General features: G+C 40.9%; 2 protein-coding genes across 4 annotated transcripts in view; one reads left to right on the top strand and one right to left on the bottom strand.

Moving 5' to 3' along the window:
* Positions 1–591: 591 nt before the first annotated feature.
* On the bottom strand, positions 592–13656 carry cops9 (COP9 signalosome subunit 9). Of its 3 annotated transcripts, none has more exons than XM_020591355.1 (10): positions 13259–13656; positions 12444–12619; positions 12152–12262; positions 10016–10165; positions 9611–9865; positions 8934–9306; positions 8485–8723; positions 7250–7425; positions 4601–7012; positions 3845–3917 (listed from the first exon to the last, which is right to left on the bottom strand). In XM_020591355.1, exons 1-9 carry the CDS (start codon positions 13404–13406, stop codon positions 5269–5271), a joined length of 3372 nt encoding a protein of 1123 aa, XP_020447011.1. In that variant the 5' UTR covers positions 13407–13656; the 3' UTR covers positions 3845–3917; positions 4601–5268. The 3 variants fall into 3 exon arrangements, with proteins under 3 accessions (XP_020447013.1, XP_020447011.1, XP_020447012.1); XM_020591356.1 differs by having other exon boundaries at positions 4624–7012; XM_020591357.1 differs by lacking the exons at positions 7250–7425; positions 8485–8723; positions 8934–9306; ... (3 more) ...; positions 12444–12619; positions 13259–13656 and adding an exon at positions 592–1849 and having other exon boundaries at positions 4601–4856.
* A 647-nt stretch (positions 13657–14303) lies between these two features.
* The window catches only part of samd7 (sterile alpha motif domain containing 7), a 9452-nt gene continuing 1552 nt past the window's right edge, over positions 14304–22203 (top strand). Inside the window, 7 exon segments of the mRNA XM_020591376.1 lie at positions 14304–14379; positions 20323–20457; positions 20780–20903; positions 21280–21404; positions 21504–21585; positions 21739–22198; positions 22200–22203. The exon segment at positions 22200–22203 is cut by the window's right edge and continues 246 nt beyond it. Of these exon segments, the coding sequence (XP_020447032.1) occupies positions 14328–14379; positions 20323–20457; positions 20780–20903; positions 21280–21404; positions 21504–21585; positions 21739–22198; positions 22200–22203 (982 nt within the window). The 5' untranslated portion in view covers positions 14304–14327.

Here is a 22203-nt window from a genome sequence, read left to right as displayed (position 1 = left end):
GCAGAAAATATTGTGCATTTTTTCCATTTCCAAGAGAAACTGTGTTAACATCTGTTCAAATAAAAAATCACCAAAATCTGTTATTTATCAAGGGGTGCCTAAACTTTTGCATAAGACTGTACAAATAATTTAGAAAAAGGCAGAGTGCACGCTTCAATGGGGAAAAAAAAAAAGTCAAAGTCCTCGTCTTCAGCTTCAAAGTCCGACTGAGTCAAATCACTAGTCCTGAAAATCAACTCAAGTAGTTACAACATGGCAGGTCAGGGCTCAGGCAGTACAGGTGAAAGAATATAAATAACAATCCCATACCATTTTATGGCTTTGTGTGATAGTAAAGCACCTAGCAACTTGCTTTTGAAAAGTGCTATAGTTATATGATGACATGTCAAGTGCAGGATAAAGTACACCGACTATCTGATGGTCAAAGTTCATTCTTGACCTTTGACCAGCAGTTCAGAAAACACTGCTTTTCTGGAGCTTTCATTTAGGACTACGACTAACATTTACTTTAACGACTTATCAGTTAATTGTTTGGTCTATAAAATGGCAGCAAATAATGAAAACACCCATTCAATTTCATGAACTCCAAGGTTATGTTTTCAAAGATTTTCTTTGTTCATCCAACAGCCCAATCACCAAGAACAATCAATTCCCAGTTAAGACAAAGAAAAACTGCAAACAATTACAATTAACAGGCTGGAATTTCATTTTTGCTTGAAAACCTGCAAATAATTATTAATGAACAAAATAACTGCAGATTAATCGATTTGTTCAGCTTTGCTGAATCATTTTGCAAGATCCTCATCAGCAGAGTTGTCCAGATGTACATAGATGATCAAAACTACAATTTCTGAGCACTTTAAGGACTTTTAAAGAAAAGCCAGTCATCAGCCAATAAGAAATCTCCCTTTGATCATGTGATCTGACCAACAACTCCAGAACAACTACTACTGTGAATGGGTCTTGTAGTTTTCTTAAAGAACAATGACCAGCAGCATACAATGTAAAGATCTGTGCTGCATTACATCAGAAAATGACTCATGTTGTCAATTTACAACTAGAATTAGCTTGAAATCATTAACTGATAAGACTATATTTACTCTCTTGCAGTAAGTTTGTAAAATTTGCTATTAAAGCATTAAATATAAATACATACTGGCAATGTTCACCTTGTCATTTCTTTGCTATGTAAAGCATCTTTGACACTCTAGAAAAGCATTCAATAAATAAAATGCATTATAATTACAAAACAAGAAAATCCACACACACTTGCTGCTTCATAATACATAAAGTGCTATTTACTGATTTTTGACTAGTCACATGGACTCCCATCACAAAAATAACATCACTACTGTACACATTTGCAAATGTGTAACAGGAGACACTGCATATATAAAACTAAACACACGGTGTATGTGACCAACACAGTTATACAGGTAATTTAACCCATTTTAACAGACCATCGTTTATAAGAAACCATCTGCAGTATGTTTTAAGCCCAACAGCATACGGACACTCTTGCCGCCCATCGTACATGTAATTTTGCCCCTAACAAATGTTCAGGTGTTCTCCTGGACACAAATCCAGCCAAGAGCAAGCTCTTAATTTTAACATACTACATATGAAGGAATCTTTGGGATCTTAAGAATCTCAAAACATCTGGCACTGATAACATGTTTTTAAGGATGCTACATAAGAAACAAGGACACCTTTCCACACACACCAAAAAAGTGTGTGTTTACACACACACACACACACCAAAAAATAGGTGGGGAACTGTGTGAAAATCATCCATCACTCCTTATCGTCTGTCACTGGATGTCATCGTCGTCAAATAGATCCTCAAAATCTGTGGAAGGAAAACAAACCCACTGTTTATACACTGAAGCTGCATGACAGCTGGACAATAAAACTAGGGCAGCATTTCAAATGTTTCTGCAAGCCAGGCATTTTCTCATAAAACAGTCTTATAGGTTGATGGGTCAAAGGGGTGCAAGGTGATAAAAGTAACAGGAATGCAGTTGCTGAGGAGTCTGCAGACTGTGCATCCTGCTGGCCTGATGGTTTGTGAGGTCCAAGTTTAGCAGAATGAACATGCTTGGTAATATTATATGTCACATTGTCTGCTTCTGCAGGCAGCCTGCACAGAACACTCACTAAAGTCCAGCTTACAGGAAAATAAGCTTTCATTTTATGGTGAATGCTACACCATCAATACATGGTTGGACGCACTTTACTGGCTAATTATCACTGTACCGTAGCATTAAGATTTCCTTTAACTGAAACTGAAGGGACCAAAAGCGCACAAACGTATGTGAAGAGCTGTGTCAGCATAATGTCCATATAAATATTGCATCACTTATTAAACGTCCAGTCAGGGTTTCTGTACAGTCAAATTATATCCTTTTTAAAACCTTCAGATGTCCAACGTGCCTGGTTTACTGAACAAGACATTAATAAATATAAGCATCAGTGCAAAATTATATATAAAAGCTGCTGCCCGACATAAGCCTCATGCAAAGCACATTCACAGAACTCCTGACGAGAAATCTGAGGAATGTGCGTCACATATGATGAGAAGCTGTGGCTGTTTGATGTAGCAGCGCCTTGGGACAGAGATCAAGCTACATTATAAAACAGTTTGTGAAAGGTGGGCAGGGGCACAAGGAATGTTTTGGGGCCAATAAAGAGATTTCCAGCTGTGCAGCCAGATGCCCAGGGGTGAAGTAACATCAAACGGTAACAGATAGTCTGCTGTGACTGATAATTTCCTATCTTAAGATGACAGACACCTCCTCAGTTCACCTGAGACAAAAAACTAACTTGCACAGAGGATTGTTACAAAGTGATCTATGGACAAACAGCAATCAAACCTTTTCCAGAAAACTCAATACTCAAGTCAGAGAGGCAGCTTTTGTATATTAATTTAAATCCAAATATTCTATTCAACTTCCGATATTTTCATCAAAACTCTACAGTGGCTTCTGAAAGTATTCAGCCCTTCACTTGCAGCACTTTGTGTTGCACATTTAAATGCAAATATTCCTACCATTTACACTCAATAACCCATTACAACTAAGTGAAAACATGGTTAATAGTTGACACCTTTGTAAACCAAAAATTTAAATCTCTCATTTACAAAAAGTATCAAGAGCCTTAATTCTGTAGTTTTGTAGAAGCCAGTTTTGTCCCAGTTACAGTATCCAGTCTTCTTGGGTATTTCTTTACAAGCTGTGCACACCTGGATTTGGGCAGTTTATCCCACTCTTCCTATCAGATTAAAACAAACATGACATACCTGAACACAAATGGAGTGCAACAGCAAGGGGTCAAAATATTGAATGAAATAAATTCAATTTAACAAAAGCAACAACTGCTGCATACAGTTGGCAGTCTGGCATCAAAAGAAAAGAACAGCCTACTGATGTTTCTATCTTCTGCAGTAGCAGTCAATGCAAGACAAGTAATAGTAACACCCACTTCAGCAATATTAACCCAAAACTCCTCCTGGTCAAATCAACCTGATCAGTTTTAGGGGCATCTGGCTGTCAGCAACTACTGTGGTTTTCATCTTGCTGTTGGTGGTCACTGAAAAGAATTCATGTATAAAAACATGCATGTGTACCAAATTCTCCATAAGATATGCAACCCGGTTCACGTAAAAAAAAAAATAGATGCATTATCCTTTTAAATGCAGATGCATAAGTGAGGAGTATGTGCAATGAATGCAATCAGTACTTACAAATAACATTGACCTAACTCAACCTGCCATTTTTAAGAGTCTCAGTTTGCTAGGTGTGAAGATAATGCATGGCAAGCTGCTTGTAAAAGAGGAAATCTTTACCATTGAAGAAGTCTGCATGAACTGCTTTTTCATTGGCGGCCAGGTCCATCAGCAGTCCTGTGCTTCCCCCAGCCTGCCAGAGAACAAACATGCAGCTCAGAGGCACAAATGAACCCAAGAAAGGTAGCCAGCAGCTTACTGGCTAGACAACTGGCAAAGCTGCCTATTATAAATGTAGATAAATTAGTCACAATCATTTTTGCTGCATCTCCCCATTTTCATTCCAACCATTTGACAGCTCGTTAATCCATAAAGCAACGCATTGTTCAGTTTCTCATCTGTTTTCAGACTCCTTGAAAATGCTCAATCACAGAAAGTGTTACTTAATACAATAGATAACATCAGGTAGATAAAATTGTTTTATGCCAGAGGTGAGTAGTACGAGTTATAATTACTCCGTTGTATCTATTTTTACAAGTAACTCTTAGGAGCAAACTGTACTTGTTGGAATAGTTTTTCATGCAGCACGTTTTACTTATATTCTAAAGCGGTAAGTCGATTTGCACGTTATAGAACTTACAAGCTAAAATGAACAGTAACATTACTTGCTAAATCAACTCTACCGGAACATTAACGTTAGTGTCTGGGAAACGTAATTAACTCTAACTTATAACTAGCACTTAATATTAAACACCTAGTTAACTATGGCAGCACTGTGCTGTAACAAAGGTAGAAAACTACCCGCCTGCAACCGCTAATTTAATCATTGTTGATTTGCGGTGCTAAGCTAGTACATTAGCTAGCTAGTTAACAAACCTCGTCCAGATCCACGTACGGACCTGCGCCTTCTGGAAACATCTCATCTACGGCTGGTTTCATGGCAACTGAGTTTGACTGATCCTTTAGTGGCATAGGTGAACAAAACAGACGTATTTTTGTCAAACCCCAATCCAATTGTTAGCACGCGAAACTGCACCACACAACTACCCACCAGTTTTAAGCTAGTGTGGTGTCTAGTGACTATGTGTCCGATGTGAAACCCAAGTCAGGCGACAATGTTCCGTAGTAGGTCAGAGGTGGAAAGTAGCTACTGTATGTAGGCGATCAGCTGCTGTGTTTGAGTATAAATTTGTGATTTTGTATTCTTTATTATTTCACCTAGGCTGTACTGCTTATATGGGATGCCTGAATAGTTACTGCTATACACTATTGTATTATACCAATTCCAGTTTTACTCCTCTCAGAATTGGTGGACAGATTTTTTAAAAGTAAAAACCAACAAGTGCACGACTGAAACTTGTCATTTCTTTACTCCAGTGAAATATAATAAACACAAGCATTTGACAACATAACCACAACATTATCTCAGAACCTAGTACTACTAACTAAACTGTACTATGTACAAATGCCACTGTTGTTCACATGTCAATAAAAACATTTTAGGTTTCAGATTCTCATAAGTATAGACAAAAGTAAGCCAGGTCCTAAACAATTTCAACAGACCCTGCACATACTGGTACCAATTCACTGTCACAGTTGGGGCAGCAGTACCCAATTGTCATCATCTGTTCAACTGTACTTGCAGTTATGTTCACACAGCTGTAGTGATACCAGCCTTGGCACCTGTCACACTGGACCATGTCAGCTTTTTCCTTGTACAGGTGACATATGCAGTACTTGCTTAGCATGGCATGTCTCTCAGCTATTGTCCAACTTGATTTTCTTTGTGTGTGGGGGAACATTTTTAGCTTCCCCTTTATCAGGCATGTGTGGAGATGCCCCCTCATCATATTCTGATTGTACTGGATATCAGCAGGATCAAAGCCTGAAGCCAGGGAGACAGCATTTGCAATGGCAAAGAGTCCACAGTCCACTGCCTGTTGCTCCTGCTGTGTACATTTCATGTGCACATCAATGATTCCATCTTGTCCCCTACAATATCTCCTATAGACAGTAGCAAGTTGCTGCCTCAGGGTCAAAGGAATGCAGCTTCCTGGCAGCAGAGAATCATAGAGCTGAACTTGACCTCTGGCTGAAGTTGACACCAACCAGTGTTGGTCAATATGATGAATCTGGATGGCCTCTGCTGTGGCGGGCACCTGTTCTGCAGCTGTGGAAATCACAGCTGTGTCAGTGAGTCCTTCCAGAAAAGGAAACTCCTCTCTCAGGAGACTCTGGCTGGCATTTATGTGCTTATCATTCAGCGGTTGCCCAGTTAGCAGCACATTCCGATCAGCGAAGGAAAGAACGGTCCCCTCTACTGTACACCATGCTTGTGTCTTTGTGTGATCAGATGTTTCTAGGTCTAACTCTAGCAGGGGTGTTGTATTTGACTGGTCTACAGATAACAGGCTGTTTGTAGGTAATGGGTTTGTAACATGCACTGGGACTTTTTTTGTGATTTCAGCTGGTACACTAAGTCTGTTTGTGTACAGTTGTTTTGGGCACCTATATACCCTCTTCAGTAGTGGCACAGCATTATGGATGACTACTGTACTTTTCCGCTTTCTACTTTTTGTGAAGTTGTTTAGTGCCATCCTTTTATCATGTGGAATATATTCTTTTACCTCCATTGCCATATCTTCCAATGTAATTTCCAGGCTTTGTAGGAAGTCCTCATTGTCCACAGAAATGACAGCGTCACTTATGGCCTTGAGACGTTCAATGCATCGTCTTCTGGTTGTGTTGACCGTCTTTATTGTTTTTGTTCTTGTTGGAAGTTCTTGTAGGAGTGCTGCATCATCTTGAAGTAATATTTTGTTGCCCTGGTCTTCAACATCCTTCTCTTTAATCTCAGCTTCATGGTCTTGACCTTGCAGGATTTCTTCCCCAGGTAGTGAAACTGGAGGGCTTGAGTTACGACAGACTGGGTCAAGGGTGAACAGTGGGTTGTCCCTATACTGTGGGCAGAGGACATCCCATGTCCACCCTGCTTTGAAGCCTGCACAGAAGTGTTTACATGGAAGTCTGTTCCTCTTCCAGTCTTCACAAGTGCATGATGGCAACGTAGAGCTTGACCCTAGTGTGACAACATGACTTTCTCTGTCAGACTCGCTCGTCACTTTGAACGTTCCATAAGACATTTCTGTGATAGAGTCAGGACCAAGGTCTGCTGTCATGCGATCTAGGATATGCATTACCATGTCACATGGTCGGTTGTGAAGGAAATTGTGTATGCTGTCACTGTGCTTGTACCCAGAGGAATACTGGATGTTCAGCTGTGTGTACCTGAAAAATAATACAAGCATCCTTTAAGTAAACTGGCGATTTACTGGATCAATTTGCATATATAGGAGTAACTGGCAGCTATGGTAGTAAAGTGTGTTTCTCATTGTAGATTCTCATTTCACAGACAAAATTTCTTTAACCCAATTTATTTTGAGAATTTTGTTTATTTTATTATTTGGTGGGGGGGGCATTACCCCATTCCTAATAATAATTTAATGCATGCAAAACCAAACTTACTTCTTTTGCCACTGAGGGATGAAATCATTGACAATAACTGTCATTATTTCGCTCATAGTGCTGGTTTTGCAGTTCTTCAGGGGCCTATACTGGAAAGTCTCGTTCAGCCTCTCCAGCCCGTTATTGGTTGTGATGAAGTTTTGCAGCGCCTCTTCACGGAAAACTGAGGCCCATCTCTGAAAGTAAAAGTGCTGTTATACTGCTTCTCCCTCCCTCATATTTGAAAATGATAAGTACTGGCTGGGTCATGACAGGTAATTAACAGTGTTATATTACTGTATTTTTATTATATTATATAACAAGAGGAATACCTTTGTTTACAATTTGTAATTAGAATTCACATTTTGTATTGAATGACATGCAAAAGGGATAGATAATTAGTTAGATACAGTTGAAGTCAGAAGTTTACATACACTGAGGTTGAAGTCTTTAAAACTGATCTTTAACCACTCCACAGATGTTAACAAACTCTCTACAAACCTGACTCGGTTGCACCAGTTCTGTCAGGAGGAATGGGATAAAGTTCCAGCAACATATTGTGGAAGGCAACCTGAAACATTTGACCGAAGTTAAAACATTTAAAGGCAATGCTACCAAATACTGAGTGTATGTGAACTTCTGACCCACTGGGAATGTAATGAAAGAAATAGAGTGAAATAAATCTTTTTCTCTACTATTATACTGATATTTCACATTCTTAAAATAAAGTACTGTAGTGATTCTAACTGACCTAAGACAGGGAATGTTTATAGGATTAAATGTCAGGAGTTTAAATGTATTTGGCTAAGGTATATATAATCTTCTGACTTCAAATGAGGAATATTATGAATGTTCCGGGCGCACCCTTAGAGATAGGGTGAGGAGCTCAGTCACCCGGGAGGAGCTCAGAGTAGAACCGCTGCTCCTCCACATCAAGAGGAGCCAGCTGAGGTGGCTCGGGCATCTGTTTCGGATGCCTCCTGGGCGCCTTCCTAGGGAGGTGGGAGGAGGCCCCGGGGAAGACCCAAGACACGCTGGAGGGACTATGTCTCTCAACTGGCCTGGGAACGCCTCCCTGGAGGAGCTGGAGGAAGTGTCTGAAGAGAGGGAAGTCTGGGCATCTTTGCTTAGACTGCTGCCCCCGCAACCCGGGTCCGGATAAGCGGAGGAAAATGGATGGATGGATGGATGGATGGACTTCAAATGTATGTATGCAGATATAGACAACTTTCTATTAACATTGCATGTGTTCTTACCTTCTCTTCAGGCAGCCATGTTGTCTGAAGCCATGTCTGGAAGAGGGGATTCCTGGTCCACTCCTCGCTCTCCTGAAGTTGCTTGAATGCCTGCTTGTATTCCTGCAGAGTACCAACTGCCGCGATTCTCTTCAGGGAGGCTAGTGCTTCATCTTGGTTCAGCACGCCATGGTCCACATTTTTCATCCACTCAAGCCATGCCTTCTCCCGGTGGAAGTCACACAGCACAGCTTTGCAATCTATTGCAGACGATTTAAGAGGCAGTTAGATCAGAACTATGACAGGTAAGTTTGGTCAAACCAGCTTGGGATCTTGGCCTTTTGCTTCATCTCATGTGTCACCAAGATGCAAATATCTGCTTCTCTGAGGTCTCTGTATGAACTGTTATGACATACTATAAAATTTTAAAAGAGCAACCATGGAAGGGAAACGGATGAGGTCATGCTTACCTGTGAATACGCTCTCCACAGCGTTGATTTCTGCCATGCTGAAATCCACCATGAAGTAGCCTGGAGACCATCCTTCATTCCAGGTCTTCAGCACATGTAGGGCCTCTGACACTGCCTCCTTGGTCTCATGCTGGACAACGAAAACTGCTGCAACAACATAGCACACATTTGTGCGGACCCACAGGAAAAATAATGGTAGCTCATGCCTCGTCAACTTAAACGCAGCATCGAGGAGACAGCAGTGCTGTCCGTACAGGTGCAATAGTCGCTGCTGCCATTTTGACTGGTAGCATAGAAGGAAACCTTCACTCGCACAATGAGGCCTTACAAAGATGTCACCAGGATCTGTTTCTGTCCATGTCTGTGCAAGAATCTGTTTGAACAAAAAAAAGCACATTGACTATTTTAGTTTCAGTTTATATAATTGAATTACCAGTATGTATGGAGCACTTTAGACCACAAGGGACAACAACAACTTAAACTTTATCACCTAAACCACTGCCAACTGTCTGATATGATGATAAATAGGACAAAGATCACTGTATAAAAACTGTATCTTTCATGTTGGGCCACAACACAGAATAACCCAACTACTTTTTTTGTAGATGGATTTACTCCTATGCTTGAGTGAAAATGATGTTGGCCGTAACACTGCCCATAAAAAAATGTCTGCTTACCTGCAGTTTCTCTTGATCGCTGCCGGAGTGCAAGACAGCATCCCATGCACTTTTCATAATGTTCCTCAGGTTTTGGTGCAGGGTGTAGTAACGATACCGTGCCACTGGAGGTGGCTTTTCACCTTTGACGAGGTTACCCTTTACAAACTCTCTGACACGCCTGCACATTTCACTGACACTGGTCACTCCCTGTTTTAACAGCTCCTTTATTCTCTCCTCAACCCTGGGGTTAGCTGCTTTTTGAACACATGCCACCTGAAGAAAAATATATATATTGTTGTATTCCGTACATATTATGATAAATGAAAACAACTGCGGTGTCTGACCACCTCTGCATGGTGAAAGTAAGAAATATTTGTTGGGGTACAAGCAGCTCTGGATCACATGAGTACAGAGGATAGTTACCTCTCCAAGGACAGGATGACCGATATGATCCTCCAGTCGTGGTAATAATACATAGTAGGTGTTTTCCCAGACTAGTAGCTTGTTCTCTTGTAGGAGCCTTCTAAGTGCCTGTCCTGCGTTCTTTCTTTCCCACACACTGTCCTTTTCAATCTGAAGCAGTGGAAAAAGTTCATAAACATGAGAACCTTTATGTAGACACATCTGATTTTAGTTGTCAGTTCTGTATCACGTACAAGGGGGGAAGGAGCTGACTTTGTGCTCTTTGAAATTAACTGCCAGCTTCCGTTACATACGGAACATACATCAGAATCAGCTTAATCACCAAGTATGTTGCGCATACAAGGAATTTGTATTTTAGGCAACAGAAAATAAACAACAGACAATAGAATTGCACAATCAAAGGTAGGAGAAGTGTGGGAGAAGGAGTAGAGGCAGTATTCATAAACATTATATACATATTTTGAGCTTTAAGACTGGTGCATGTAGTACAGGTCCTACATGGAGGGCAGGCTGGTACTGGTCTGCAGTCCTGGCTGTTTGCTGGAGTCTGTTCCTGTCCTGTTTGGTTGCTGAGCCAAACCAGACAGTGATGGATGAGCAGAGAACAGATTTGATGACTCTTCTGTAAAAATGTATCAGCAGATTCAGGGGCAGGCTGAACTTCCTGAGCTGGTGCGGGAAGTACATCCTCTGCTGTGTCTTCTTGGTGATTGTGCTGATGTTGGATGACCACCTCAGGCCTGGGAGACAGTGGAGCCCAGGACCTTGAAGGACTCTACTACTGATACAGTGCTGCTGAGTTTGGGGGGCTTTTCCTAAACTCCATTGTCATCTCCACTGTTTTGAGGTTGCTATGACCATACCACAGGGCCAGTTGTTCAACCTCCTGACTGTAGGCCAGCTTGTCACCATCATAGATAAGACCGATGATCGTTGTGTATTCTGCGAATTTCAGGAGTTTAACAGAGGGGTCCCCTGAGGTGCAGTCATTGGCGTATGGGGGGGACAGTGGTGCAGTCATCTCCCAACCAGAAGGTTGAGAGTTCGAATCTCGGTGCCTGCAGTCCACATGTCAAAGTGTCCTCGGGCAAGACACTGAACCATATCCTTGTGCTGATTGTCCAGGTGCTGGATTTTTTCCAGCCTCACCTGCTGCTTTCTGTCTGTCAGAAAGATCATGATCCACCGACAGGTTGGGACAGGCACAGTGACATGGGTCAGTTTAGAGTGGAGGGTGTCTGGGATCATGGTGTTGTACACTGAGCTGAAGTCCACAAAGAGGACCTGTCCGTAGGTCCCTGGGGAGTCGAGGTGTTGCAGGATGTAATGCAGCGCCATGTTGACTGCATCATCCACTTACCTGTTTGCCCAGTAGGCAAACTGCAGATGGTCCAGCATTGATGTCCTTTGGGTGGGCCAACAACAGTCTCTCAAAGCACTTCATGACCACAGACGTCAGATAGATTAGATTAGATGAAATAGACAGATACTTTATCGATCCTGAGGGAAATTCAGGTATCTAGTAACAAAACAGCACACCAAAATAAAGAAATGTATAAAAGTATAAGACTAAAATACAAAAACACTAAATATACAAAAAATTATTTATTCATTTATTTTTCTGAGACAAAAAGAGAGTAATAACGTGTGCCAAGTCCCTGGGGGCGGCTGTGGTTCCTTGGGTAGAGCAGTCATCTCCCAACCGGAGGGTCGGAGGTTCGACTCTCGGTGCCTGCAGTCTATGTGACACACCCCCAAGTTGCCCCTGATGGTTAGAGCCATCGGGTGAGTTGGCGCCACAGATGGCTGCCTAGGTTCTGTACCAGAAACAAATTCCTTGTGTGTAACATACTTGGCCAATAAAGGTGATTATCCTTATACAGTATACATAAGGTATACATAATAAATTAAATGTGCATGAGGTACCTGTGCACAATGCCAATTTGTGCAGGAATGAACATTGTGTACAAGGATAAAAATGTTACTTTAGTTTTTCTTTTTCTGTTTTTGAATGAAGTAAAAAAAAGTGGCATTATCTTTTAAAGCATTACTGCTTTACTTTCAGTGCTTAAAATGTTTTGTACAACTCTGTGTGTGTAAGGTAACTGAAGAAATGAATACAACTGATGGCTTTACCTTATGGTCAGGAAACGTGGCCACCCTTGTCACCTTGAGCTCTGCAGGGCAGCCAATCTTTTTAGTGTCTTGTGCCAAGAATCTTCTTTTCTTGTGCACTTGGTCTCCAGACTACAAGGAAAGGAATGAAAATACTGTAGATGGTTATCTCAAAAGAACAGAAAATAAAACACTCATTTCACTTATGTTCTGTGGAAAAGTATTTGAGGTAAAGAGGGGTACAGAAAATTGCTAGTGAACCAGAAGTGGAATTCAACATGTCAAGAGTATGTGTATTTGGTATATTACTTACTACCATGTTCTGAGCATATCTCTCCTTCTTTTTCTTTGCCCTGTCTTTTCCTAAGTGGCACTCAAAGGACATGCTCCCAATGAAAATAAATGGCATCCCAGAGAAGGGAATGGTTGGAGACTTTCCATCGTTCTTCTTCTCAAAGAAGACCCTGTTCTTTGCAGATGGCTGCCATTCTGTTGGAAATAAAAATTCAACTATAGATGTGTGCAGAATTTAACAGGATTTCCTCATGCCAAAAGCGGTCACACATTTTCTGAGGACAATAATTTATTATAATGTTTTTATGTTGCAAGTCCATCAAGACTATACAAACTGAAGATTCACCAACTGATGTAAAGATGTTAATTACCAGATAATGTTGACTCAGAAAATGACGTGAGTGAAGTTTATTGATATAAAGTTTGAAAATAAATACATAAAGTACTGGTAAAGTATCAGAATTCAGATGAAACGTTCTGGTGAAATAACCAATCCATACAGAGGCACCAGTGAAACGTCTCTTGGAGACACAAAAGTGTCCAGATACGCCCCTGATGAGGCGTCATCTTTGTTTTGATTCGGAAACACAACTTGGAAAACAGGTTAACAAAGTGATTTACTTTATCTTTCAGTATGCTGAATATTTCATTACCCATGTGTTTGGAAGAGTGTCGGGGGATTCTGGATATACCTTCTGAACAACCGTAAATATTTTAAAAGACCTTGTGGGTTTTTCTAACATCGCCGGTTATTAGAACTTTCATGTTCTGTGACCGGAATATATAACCTGGGACTAACATCCACATAAAACATACGATTGTACATCAACTTACCCATATTATTGAAACTTTTGTTATTGCAGACGCTCACATATTTACACTGAGTTGTTCCCTCAGTTTCTTTGATCAATTGTTCAACTTCTTGGCGAGAATGGCAGACACAAACACGGGACATTTCCGGCTCTGACGCATGCTCTGCCATCGCTTCCCCACTGACCACCTACTCCCGAGCTTTGGAATCTAACGCTAACCGTCAAACATCATCGCCAGTGACTTCAGCTAAAATATCATACAATCACCGGGGCTAAAGTGATCCTTTAGTTGCTTATATGAACAATATCACTGTGGAACAGTCAGACTACAGTTACAAGAGAAAATACACTATGAGCTACGCAGCTATGCTGCTGTAGCGCGAGGTTTAAATAAATCCGATGGGAAACCTAGGTCAGTCAACAAAAGTTCTGCTCGCTGAAATTTTGAGTTTTCGTGAATGAAAGTGTCCTCGTTCATTGTCAACTTTACCACGTACATTGTGCCTTTATTGCAAAATTTGTGATTTCTTACATAACCGCTGTGCTATGTTTCATACCACATTATACTTTTTCAATGGTGGAAAGTACCATATTTTGCTACAGTACTTTGTACTTCTACTCCACTACACTTCAGAGAGAAACTATGTTGCTATTTTTTCTGACAACTTCAGTCACTATATATTTTAAGATTAGGTGGGAACACCCTGTTTCACACATAGTCAAACTGAGTTACTGTGTTGAGTTTACCTTCCTGGTCACAATCATTGTACAATACTAGTCAAACACAGAATCATCCTCCCCCTCCTTGTCAAAAATAAAACAAAAGTGTCCAGATACGCCCCTGATGAGGCGCCAACTCAAGTTGCATTTCAGAGAGATTTTTGTCACAGCTCTGCTGGCAATCATCCTGGTCACATTGCTTTGCCCTTGGTGAAGATCTCCTTGGCTCTCTTGATGGTGGAACCGTGGAATATCCAGCAGGGTTCATGTTCGACCCAGGATCCAGGTGAAGTCGACGTGGAAGTGCCTCAGGATGTCCATGCAGGAATACACCAGGACTGATTTCAGATAGTCAGTGGACAGGCTCCAGTATGGGGAGTATGGCAGGTGTGTGGCAAACATACAAGACACAACACATAAGAGGTAAGATACACAAAATCTAAAGAAACTAACACTACAGTTACCTCCTTTAACAACACATAACAGCAGCAGTTATTCTCAAAAATGTACCAAATTAGGTCACACTCGCCATAGGAATAACTTATTCCCAGCTTGGCAGGATTCTGCATATCCTCTACAGTGCTAGTCCCTTCAATTTTCCTCAGCTCCCCTGTTCTGTTTGATTCCAGACAGTGAAATTTCATGTGTATTAAAGGGAACCATGCAAGTATTACCTCCTGACTCCACATTTGCACAAAGAAATTGCAGATAGGACTCAGTATTTCAGAGCTGACCATTCAGATGGAATTATCTGTCTTCAGAGTTAAATTGGTTTCAATGCACTGGCCTTTCTCAAACTGGGCCGGCAGTCTGGCAATTTCAAACCATCGCCCCATAAACTGTGAGAGCAAAAAAAGACACACCAGTTCAAAGGCAATTTAGAGCACTGTGAGTGGAGAGTATGAATAAATTTACATTAAGGAATTCAGTAAAACATATGGTAGGTGTCCTATCAAACCCGTTCTCTACCAGTGGTACTGTTGTTAAGTACAATTTTGACTTTTTTGAGAATTCCCATTCTGGAAACATCTAGTAAATGATTTATAATGCACTATTATGTACTTCTCAGCAGATATGAGGCTGTATCAAATATTTCCTAATATACAATATTTAAAAAAATTATAACCTCTTCTGGGAAGTTTTATTATCATTCCTGATCTGTTTATACATCAGCCTCCAAGTATAAACAGATGAGGAACAATAATGCTCACAAAAGGAGATGACAAATACACTCATAAAAACTATCTGCTCACAACTATGTTATAGCAGGTACAGTAAGTGAATTACCATCAGTGCTAAAGTATAATTATTAATGGCTACTTGATATGGAGTAAAATACGGTATATAGGTGTACTGTACTGTATGTGCTGCATATTTTTATGGATTTTGAAAAAACTGGATTAATTAATGATATATACACATAATGAATTTCATAGAAGTGGTTTCTGCTGAAAAAAAAGAACATTTTTAGTCATTTTTGCCCATTTCCATTTTGAAATGAAACTGAAACATTTTTTGCCACACACCATGATGGCAGAACACAATAACACAGACAAAGTCATTTTTTTTTTATCTGTACGTGTTTGAGGTTGAATGCAGGTTGAACAGCTGGTTATGGGCACAGTCACAGGTCTTCATTACCTGCAAAAAAGGGACACAGATTGAAAGCTGTAGAGCAACATTAAATAACAAACAGAAATCTGATATTAATAACAGGATCTAAGCACAGTAACTACTGAAAAGCAGACCAGAACATGCAGCAACAAAGCAGTCATGTTATCAGCTCTGCATGTGCGACACGTGGCAAGGAAGGTAATGAAAATTCCCCACTTACTACTTCAAGTCATCGGACAACCAGAATGACCATAAGGTTGACTCTGCACCTCTCTAAAACTATTTCACTGAACTGAATATTATCACTTTCATGAAGAGAGGATTTATAGCAGGACTGTTGTTTTAGACGGCATTAGCTTTAGCTAGATGTACCTAATAAACAGCCAGTTGAGTATAGACTAAACAGCACAGCAGCATCCTGACCTATAGGTCACTTAACTCTCCAGGTGTTCTGTGCTTTCCTGCAGACTGTAGCAGGAGAATGAAGCACCACATCACTGCCGTCTGCATTATATCTGCTGTTCAGCAACATTATTATGCAACCCAACAGTTGCACACACCTACAGCTGCCCACTAGGCGTTAAAGGAAACATCATTCAGTGAAGTGTAGGCCCATGCTGTGAGCGGTTGCCGAGCACAAACTGTCAGATTAAGAGGTCTGAGAGGATGATCTGGCTGACATTTAGTCAGAATTACCACCAAACATGTTTGGGTCAACCTTGTGGTACCCCGGGGAGTTCATTACTTCTGACATCCAACTAAACATGTGAAGAAAAACAAAAACAAGACTGATCTCTGTGGTTTATAAAGTCTACACTCAGCATAATGTAGCTTCTCTGCATGTGGGCACAAAGCAGTTAAGGAGGGGCTGGCCAGTTTACCACTAGAAAAGGAAGCTAAGCATTTAGGTGTCTTAACTATGGCCTAAAGTGCTAACAATGGATTAGTGAGGTAAATGTTGAAAGAGGTTTAGCACTCCCTGCTTAGGACCAGTGCTGCTTCAGTAATTACACATCAGTTGCAAGGTGCAGCAGGCAGTTGGATGGAAGATCATAGTGATGTCAGGACAGGGAGGGCTTACTGCAGGAGATAAGGCCAGCTAACAGAGATTAAATCAATCGGTATTTAAAAGGTCTTTTTCTTTTTTTTTTTAGTTAAGGCAGTTAACTGGCAGCAGACTGCACTCAGACCAGTTGAATTGTTAGTTGGAGGCCATTTATGTGGAAGTGAAAGAGAGACAGTGAAGAGACAGGTTCTTTGAGCTCTCCAAGGGCTTGTCATTAAAACATTTTTTTGTTTGTTTTTTTACCTAAAATTGGACAAAGCCAGCTTAAAGCTCTGCTTTCTGTTGTGAACTTAAAGGTAAGGCAATTAAAATGTCCTCTTTAAATATTTCCCAGTCTTCTCTTACATTTTCATATGCTTCATTGTGTGACAGATTTTTAATGGTGTATTTATTCATATTTAGTCTGCAGTTATTCTTGTAATACCACAAAATGTACGTAGCATATTCAAGACGTTACAGTACACTTGTCTGATGTGCAGACAAGTGATAAAAAAATATCTATAGCAACAAGCTTAAAATTCATGCACAGAGCTAAACAATTACCTCACATAATGCAACATGTTTCAAATGATAAACTGGGTCATGTAAATAAGCAATAAACTATAAAAAGGCTCAGGGAGAGATTAATCTAAAGGCCAATGCAATTACAGGAACAGCCCTGAAATCTGTCTAATTAACCCAACACTTAGCCCAGATTCTCTTTTTAGCACTAAAATGAAAATTATTAATTAGCCATTTGTTTCGATTAAGTGCCATGATTTGTGTCTGTTACATATTTATACATACAGTATTTATATTCAACACTTTGAGCTGTAGTTCATCACTTAATGAACGAGTCTGATAAACTCTAATCTGCTTCTACTGAAAGAATATACATGGCTGTAGCATGTGTGTATGTGTTGTGTGAGGGGATTAGGAAGGACTAGACAATACTTCTGTCTTGTCTGATATGCCCTCCTGAGGGCTCCATTTAAGTCGTCAGCAATTTTTCCCTTTAATTCATTCTTGTAATGAGATTAACCAGGCAGCAGTAAATCCAAGGTGTCCAATCTCCGGATTTGGCAGCTGCAGTGTGGCCTCTGCTCGTTTGGGAAATATGACCAGAGCTTGTTGAAACCAACAGTTTCATTCACAGCATACAGAAGCCACTAAAATTCACATGGGAGGTTCAGTATCTAATAAAGAAGCCTGAACATGTGTTACAGCAGTATATATACTTTAAATTTCAGGCTACAACTTCACTTAAGAGACTCAAAAGAAACCCAGAGTGTTAGCTGTGATCAAACAGGCCGTATAAAGGAATCCTCTGAATGGCTTAAATTCATACAGCCTGGCCCAATTTTGTGTCTCTTCTGAGAAATAATTATTCTACAACCTTTAAAAGTCCTGATACAAAGATGGTAACAGGAGATGATATGTCTCCTTGCTCTATATTTAAAAGTGTTATAAGTTACATTATCAGCAAATCTTTCATACTTTAAGGTCTATCATAAATCACATCCCTTTTATTTATGGTACAGTATGTATATATTTAATATATTCTTATGTATATGATGGTTTTATTTTTAGTGTTTTGAATGTTGTCCTGTCTGTCCTCTTGCACTATGAATTTATGAGTTGTGGAAAGTATTGAGAACATTTACTTAATACTGTACTGAAGTACATTTCTAAAATACTTGCACTTTACTTGAGTATATAACTTTTATGATATTTCTTAAAATCCATCCAAATGCTTGGAAGAGTGAGGAATGAAGAAATGTTCTTCAAAGATCATCAGGTATTTATTTTTTGGAAAACTGGGGGCTTGTTTCTGCGACCCAAATGTAATGGTGACACATAAGAGGAATAAACACAGGTCCCTGTTTTCCTGAGGCAATAGCTTGTCACAGTTGGTGGTACTAGTTGGTCTGAGCACAGGTTTACTTGATGCACAGCTTCTGTAGAGGCTCAGGGATCAAACCTAGGTTACTTAATTCACTTTTTATTTTCATGATTTAATAATTAAGTGTGTCCACAATAACCTAAATAACCTTAAAAAGCTTAGTCAGCTTGAATTTATGTGCGGTTGTTTAGAGTATCTCATATAAAAATGATCGGTTCCCAGCTGAGCGTATGTAAAGGCATTTTACATTACATGAGGCCCAGAAGCTCAGAGTTTAGTGCCCACATGGGAACTGCAAAGACATAACTGATGAAATGCATTTCTCCTCATTTGCTGATGCTGTCAGCAGAGAGGGAGCTGGAGGTGCATGTGTTTGCATCACATAGCTTGACATAAACCAATTGCATCCCCAGATTTATCCCCAAGGTGTTTTTAGGGCATCCTGGGAGCTAATGGAGACTAATAGGCTTAGCACTTGGGGTGTATTGTCCAGCATACTTACAGGCAAGGTTTGTTGAGGGTAAAACTCTAAACGTGCGGATTACCTCTAACACATCTCTTTAAAGTGCTGTATAGCCAGGACTTAGCTAATAGGATCCTAGGGGTAGCAGGGCCCTGGGAAGGTGGGGATGGGGGCTGGACAGGTCAGCAGAGCGGGCTGCAGGCAGGTCAGCAGATGTAGCTAGCAGACTGTTTCGGGACTAACAGGGGGATTACATCCGTCAGTTTGGATGGACTTCAACGAGAACTTGAGGGACTGTGGATAATGCACAGAGCTGCAGGGCAAATCTTATGGCGGCATTTGTCTGGGGGAGGGAAGAGCAGAAATAATGTGGACAAGTTCATGTACAGTTGAATATAACCATACAATTGTAATAAGTATAAACTAGTATCTTATTTAATAATATTATCTGGTTGGTGATGTTTTATGCAGCTCAGATTCATATGAATCTGTCCAGAAGCATACTGCACACTGGACACACTGGATTAGCAGAGCGGGATTATTTCACTGTCGATTACAGTCATATTTTGAAATGAGATTTCTGCAGTGTAGAGGGCTATTTGGAGATATTCAAGTTGATCGTGCTTGTGTACACAAGCTGCTGGCTTAGCCAAGAACAATGTGGACATCTGGGGCCTAATGATAGATGAGATGAATCCTCCAGTAAAGGGCTGTTTTTACCGGTCTTCATATCTTTAATGTTAGGATTTGGATTTATAGGTTAAATTTAAGTTTAGGATTAGGTTTACGTTAAGGTGAGGGTTCCAGTTAATACTGAGATAAAAGGTGACAATAGGGGTCAAAGGTTAGAGACCAGTGTCTGTGTACATACTGTACATGGGTCCCATAAGAGCAGTTTTTAAATGTCTCTGTTTTGATTGTTTAATAAATGGTGATTTGTATAGGTACAAATATATAGCATGGGGTTGGGCTGGGTTGGAGCCTTTGGTGGAAAAAATTAGTTCAGTAATCTTCATTTAAATCCAACTGTTGTCTTGAGTGAGACAGAAAACCGCTGCACTCTAGTGGTAGTTTAAGGAAATTACAAAAAACGTACACAGGACTGCTGGACATTGTACAGCATCTTACTATAACTTTTCAGTATCACTTATTAAAATTTAAACTATGATAAACTTGTGCAATCTTGCAGTTTCTATGAATATGTAACTTCTTTACTGCCACAGCTCTCCAATAATATTGCATTACACTCAGAGTTATAGGACAAATTTGACAAAGTAGTTGTCTTCTTCCACTTTATAAGAACACAGTTCTTTATTTGACCCTCTTTTTAAACTTCAACAGTATTCACCTGGCGGTCAAAGGTCGTGTGTGTCATGACCCCACGGGAGCAGCTGAGGAAGATGACAGCGCTTGGAGAGCAGGGGGCTTTGGATGAGAAGCACTGGTATCGTCTGGTCAATGGCATGTCAGCTGGAGGTGAGAAAGGAAAACAGATGAGACTAAGCAACATAACACCAAAAATGTGCCTTGAATAAAAAACAAAGCAAACATAATTTAGTGAATAAAACAGATGCACAACTGAGACAATCACAATAAGCTGATACCATCTAAATTGACTGTATTTTGGCCCAAATTTGGAGGCCCAGACCTACTTTGTGACCTTGTCTGCCATGGAGTGGTTTTAGTGAACCCTCTCACTAATACCTGCAGTTTCTAGCTTTCACACTCAGACTATGTTTAAAGCATAATGGCTGATCAGGCCTCCCACTGACCGGTGGTGCCCTTTCTTCTTTTGCAGAGCTAAGGCAGAGGCAGGAGCTGATGATGAGAAACCAAATGGCCATGGCCCCACAAATCCTCACCCAGGGACAGCAGAGGTTGCAGGGGGTTCCTGCACAGTTTGAACCTCGCTTCATAGAGAGGTCTGTACCTGAACTCATTCTTACGTCTAAAATAGCAGTTTTATGGAAGGGAGCTTCCCTGAGAGTTGTCAGTTACAGTTGTAAAGAAGAAGACATGGCTACTTGACAAAGAATTACCAACCAGGTAAAATGGGCTCGTTGACTTGGTGGAAGTGGTTCACTCCATATAACTTGGGTCTATGGCCAAATTTTTTGCCCCTGCCCCCCCCCCCAGAAGGTTAATCCAGCCATGCTTCCTTTCTGAATGAAACAGTTTTTAAAATATACTTCAGCTACTAACAAAACAGCAGATGTTAAAAATGCAAACAGTTGATTGTCTGTAACTTTTTAGTCCTTTATCATGTCCAGATGACAGATGATGCTTTTCTCTCCTTAGGGAGTTAGTTCCCCCCACTGAGATGGTAGCTTCTGAGGCCAGACAGATCCACATGGGACCTCCTGTGGGTCCACCTCTGCCCCCACATGCCAATGTCCTGCCTGGAAGAGCCTTCCCAGGAGCAGGTGAGCAGGACACATTCATGCTTGACAGGATTCCCAGACAGTCTGTAACGTCTCAAGGAATGAGAATGGGTGCTAACAGCTCATCTCTCTCCTTTTCAGCTGGCTATGGGTTTTTGCCCTCAGAGCCCATGGAAACAGTTGCCCGGCGACAGGAGCTCATTCACAAGCAAAACATAGCCAGGTAGTGCACGCAGAATATCATCATTCCACCAACGTGACAGTCTGCATCATAGTTTGCTGGATAAAACTGACACCCTTCAGTAATGTGTGTCATCATCATCATTGCTGCCCAGTTAAATAACTATACTAAATATTTGCATGCCCTCTTGCTCAGAATGGAGATGAATGCCATATTACATCAAAAGGAGATGGAAAATGCCCACCAGAAGGGACTGATGGGAATTGACAATCCCATGCCATACCCATCCAACCCAATGGCCTTCAGAGGTCGTCAGCGCATGCCAGACGGCCACGACGTCTACGTCCACCGTCCCACCCTGGACGAACTTCACTCCAACAGCATACTCATGTCAGCCAGTCCTTATCCACCAATCAGCATGCTGCACAGAGAGAGAGGGCGCAGGGCTGGCAGAAGACCAACAGCTCACAAGAGTGCAGAGAGTCATGTGGCCAACCCAAAGGGCCAAACTGAAGAGAAAAATGTAGAGCGGAGCCCAGGAGCCACGTCAGGAGAGGAGAGAGAAGTGGAGGCAAAGCAGGCCATGGGAGAGAGAGAGGAGTGTGTCACCAGTAAAATGCACCATCAACCAAAAATGGACTCTGAACTTGCCACAGTCCG

Source organism: Monopterus albus, unplaced genomic scaffold (assembly GCF_001952655.1).
Source record: "Monopterus albus unplaced genomic scaffold, M_albus_1.0 scaffold14.1, whole genome shotgun sequence".
In the NCBI taxonomy this organism is placed as follows: Eukaryota; Metazoa; Chordata; class Actinopteri; order Synbranchiformes; family Synbranchidae; genus Monopterus; species Monopterus albus.
The sequence above is the reverse complement of the archived record's forward strand: the minus strand, read 5'-3'. Positions and strand labels throughout refer to the sequence as shown.

Coding starts and splice junctions, on each gene's coding strand:
- cops9 (XM_020591355.1), bottom strand. CDS start 13,406: ATGGCAGAGCATGCGTCAGAGCCGGAAATGTCCCGTGTTTGTGTCTGC. Junction 10,166..12,151: donor CCACGTTTCCTGACCATAAG/GTAAAGCCATCA, acceptor CCACTGCTTCAG/ATTGAAAAGGACAGTGTGTG. Junction 9,866..10,015: donor GTCATCCTGTCCTTGGAGAG/GTAACTATCCTC, acceptor ATTTTTCTTCAG/GTGGCATGTGTTCAAAAAGC.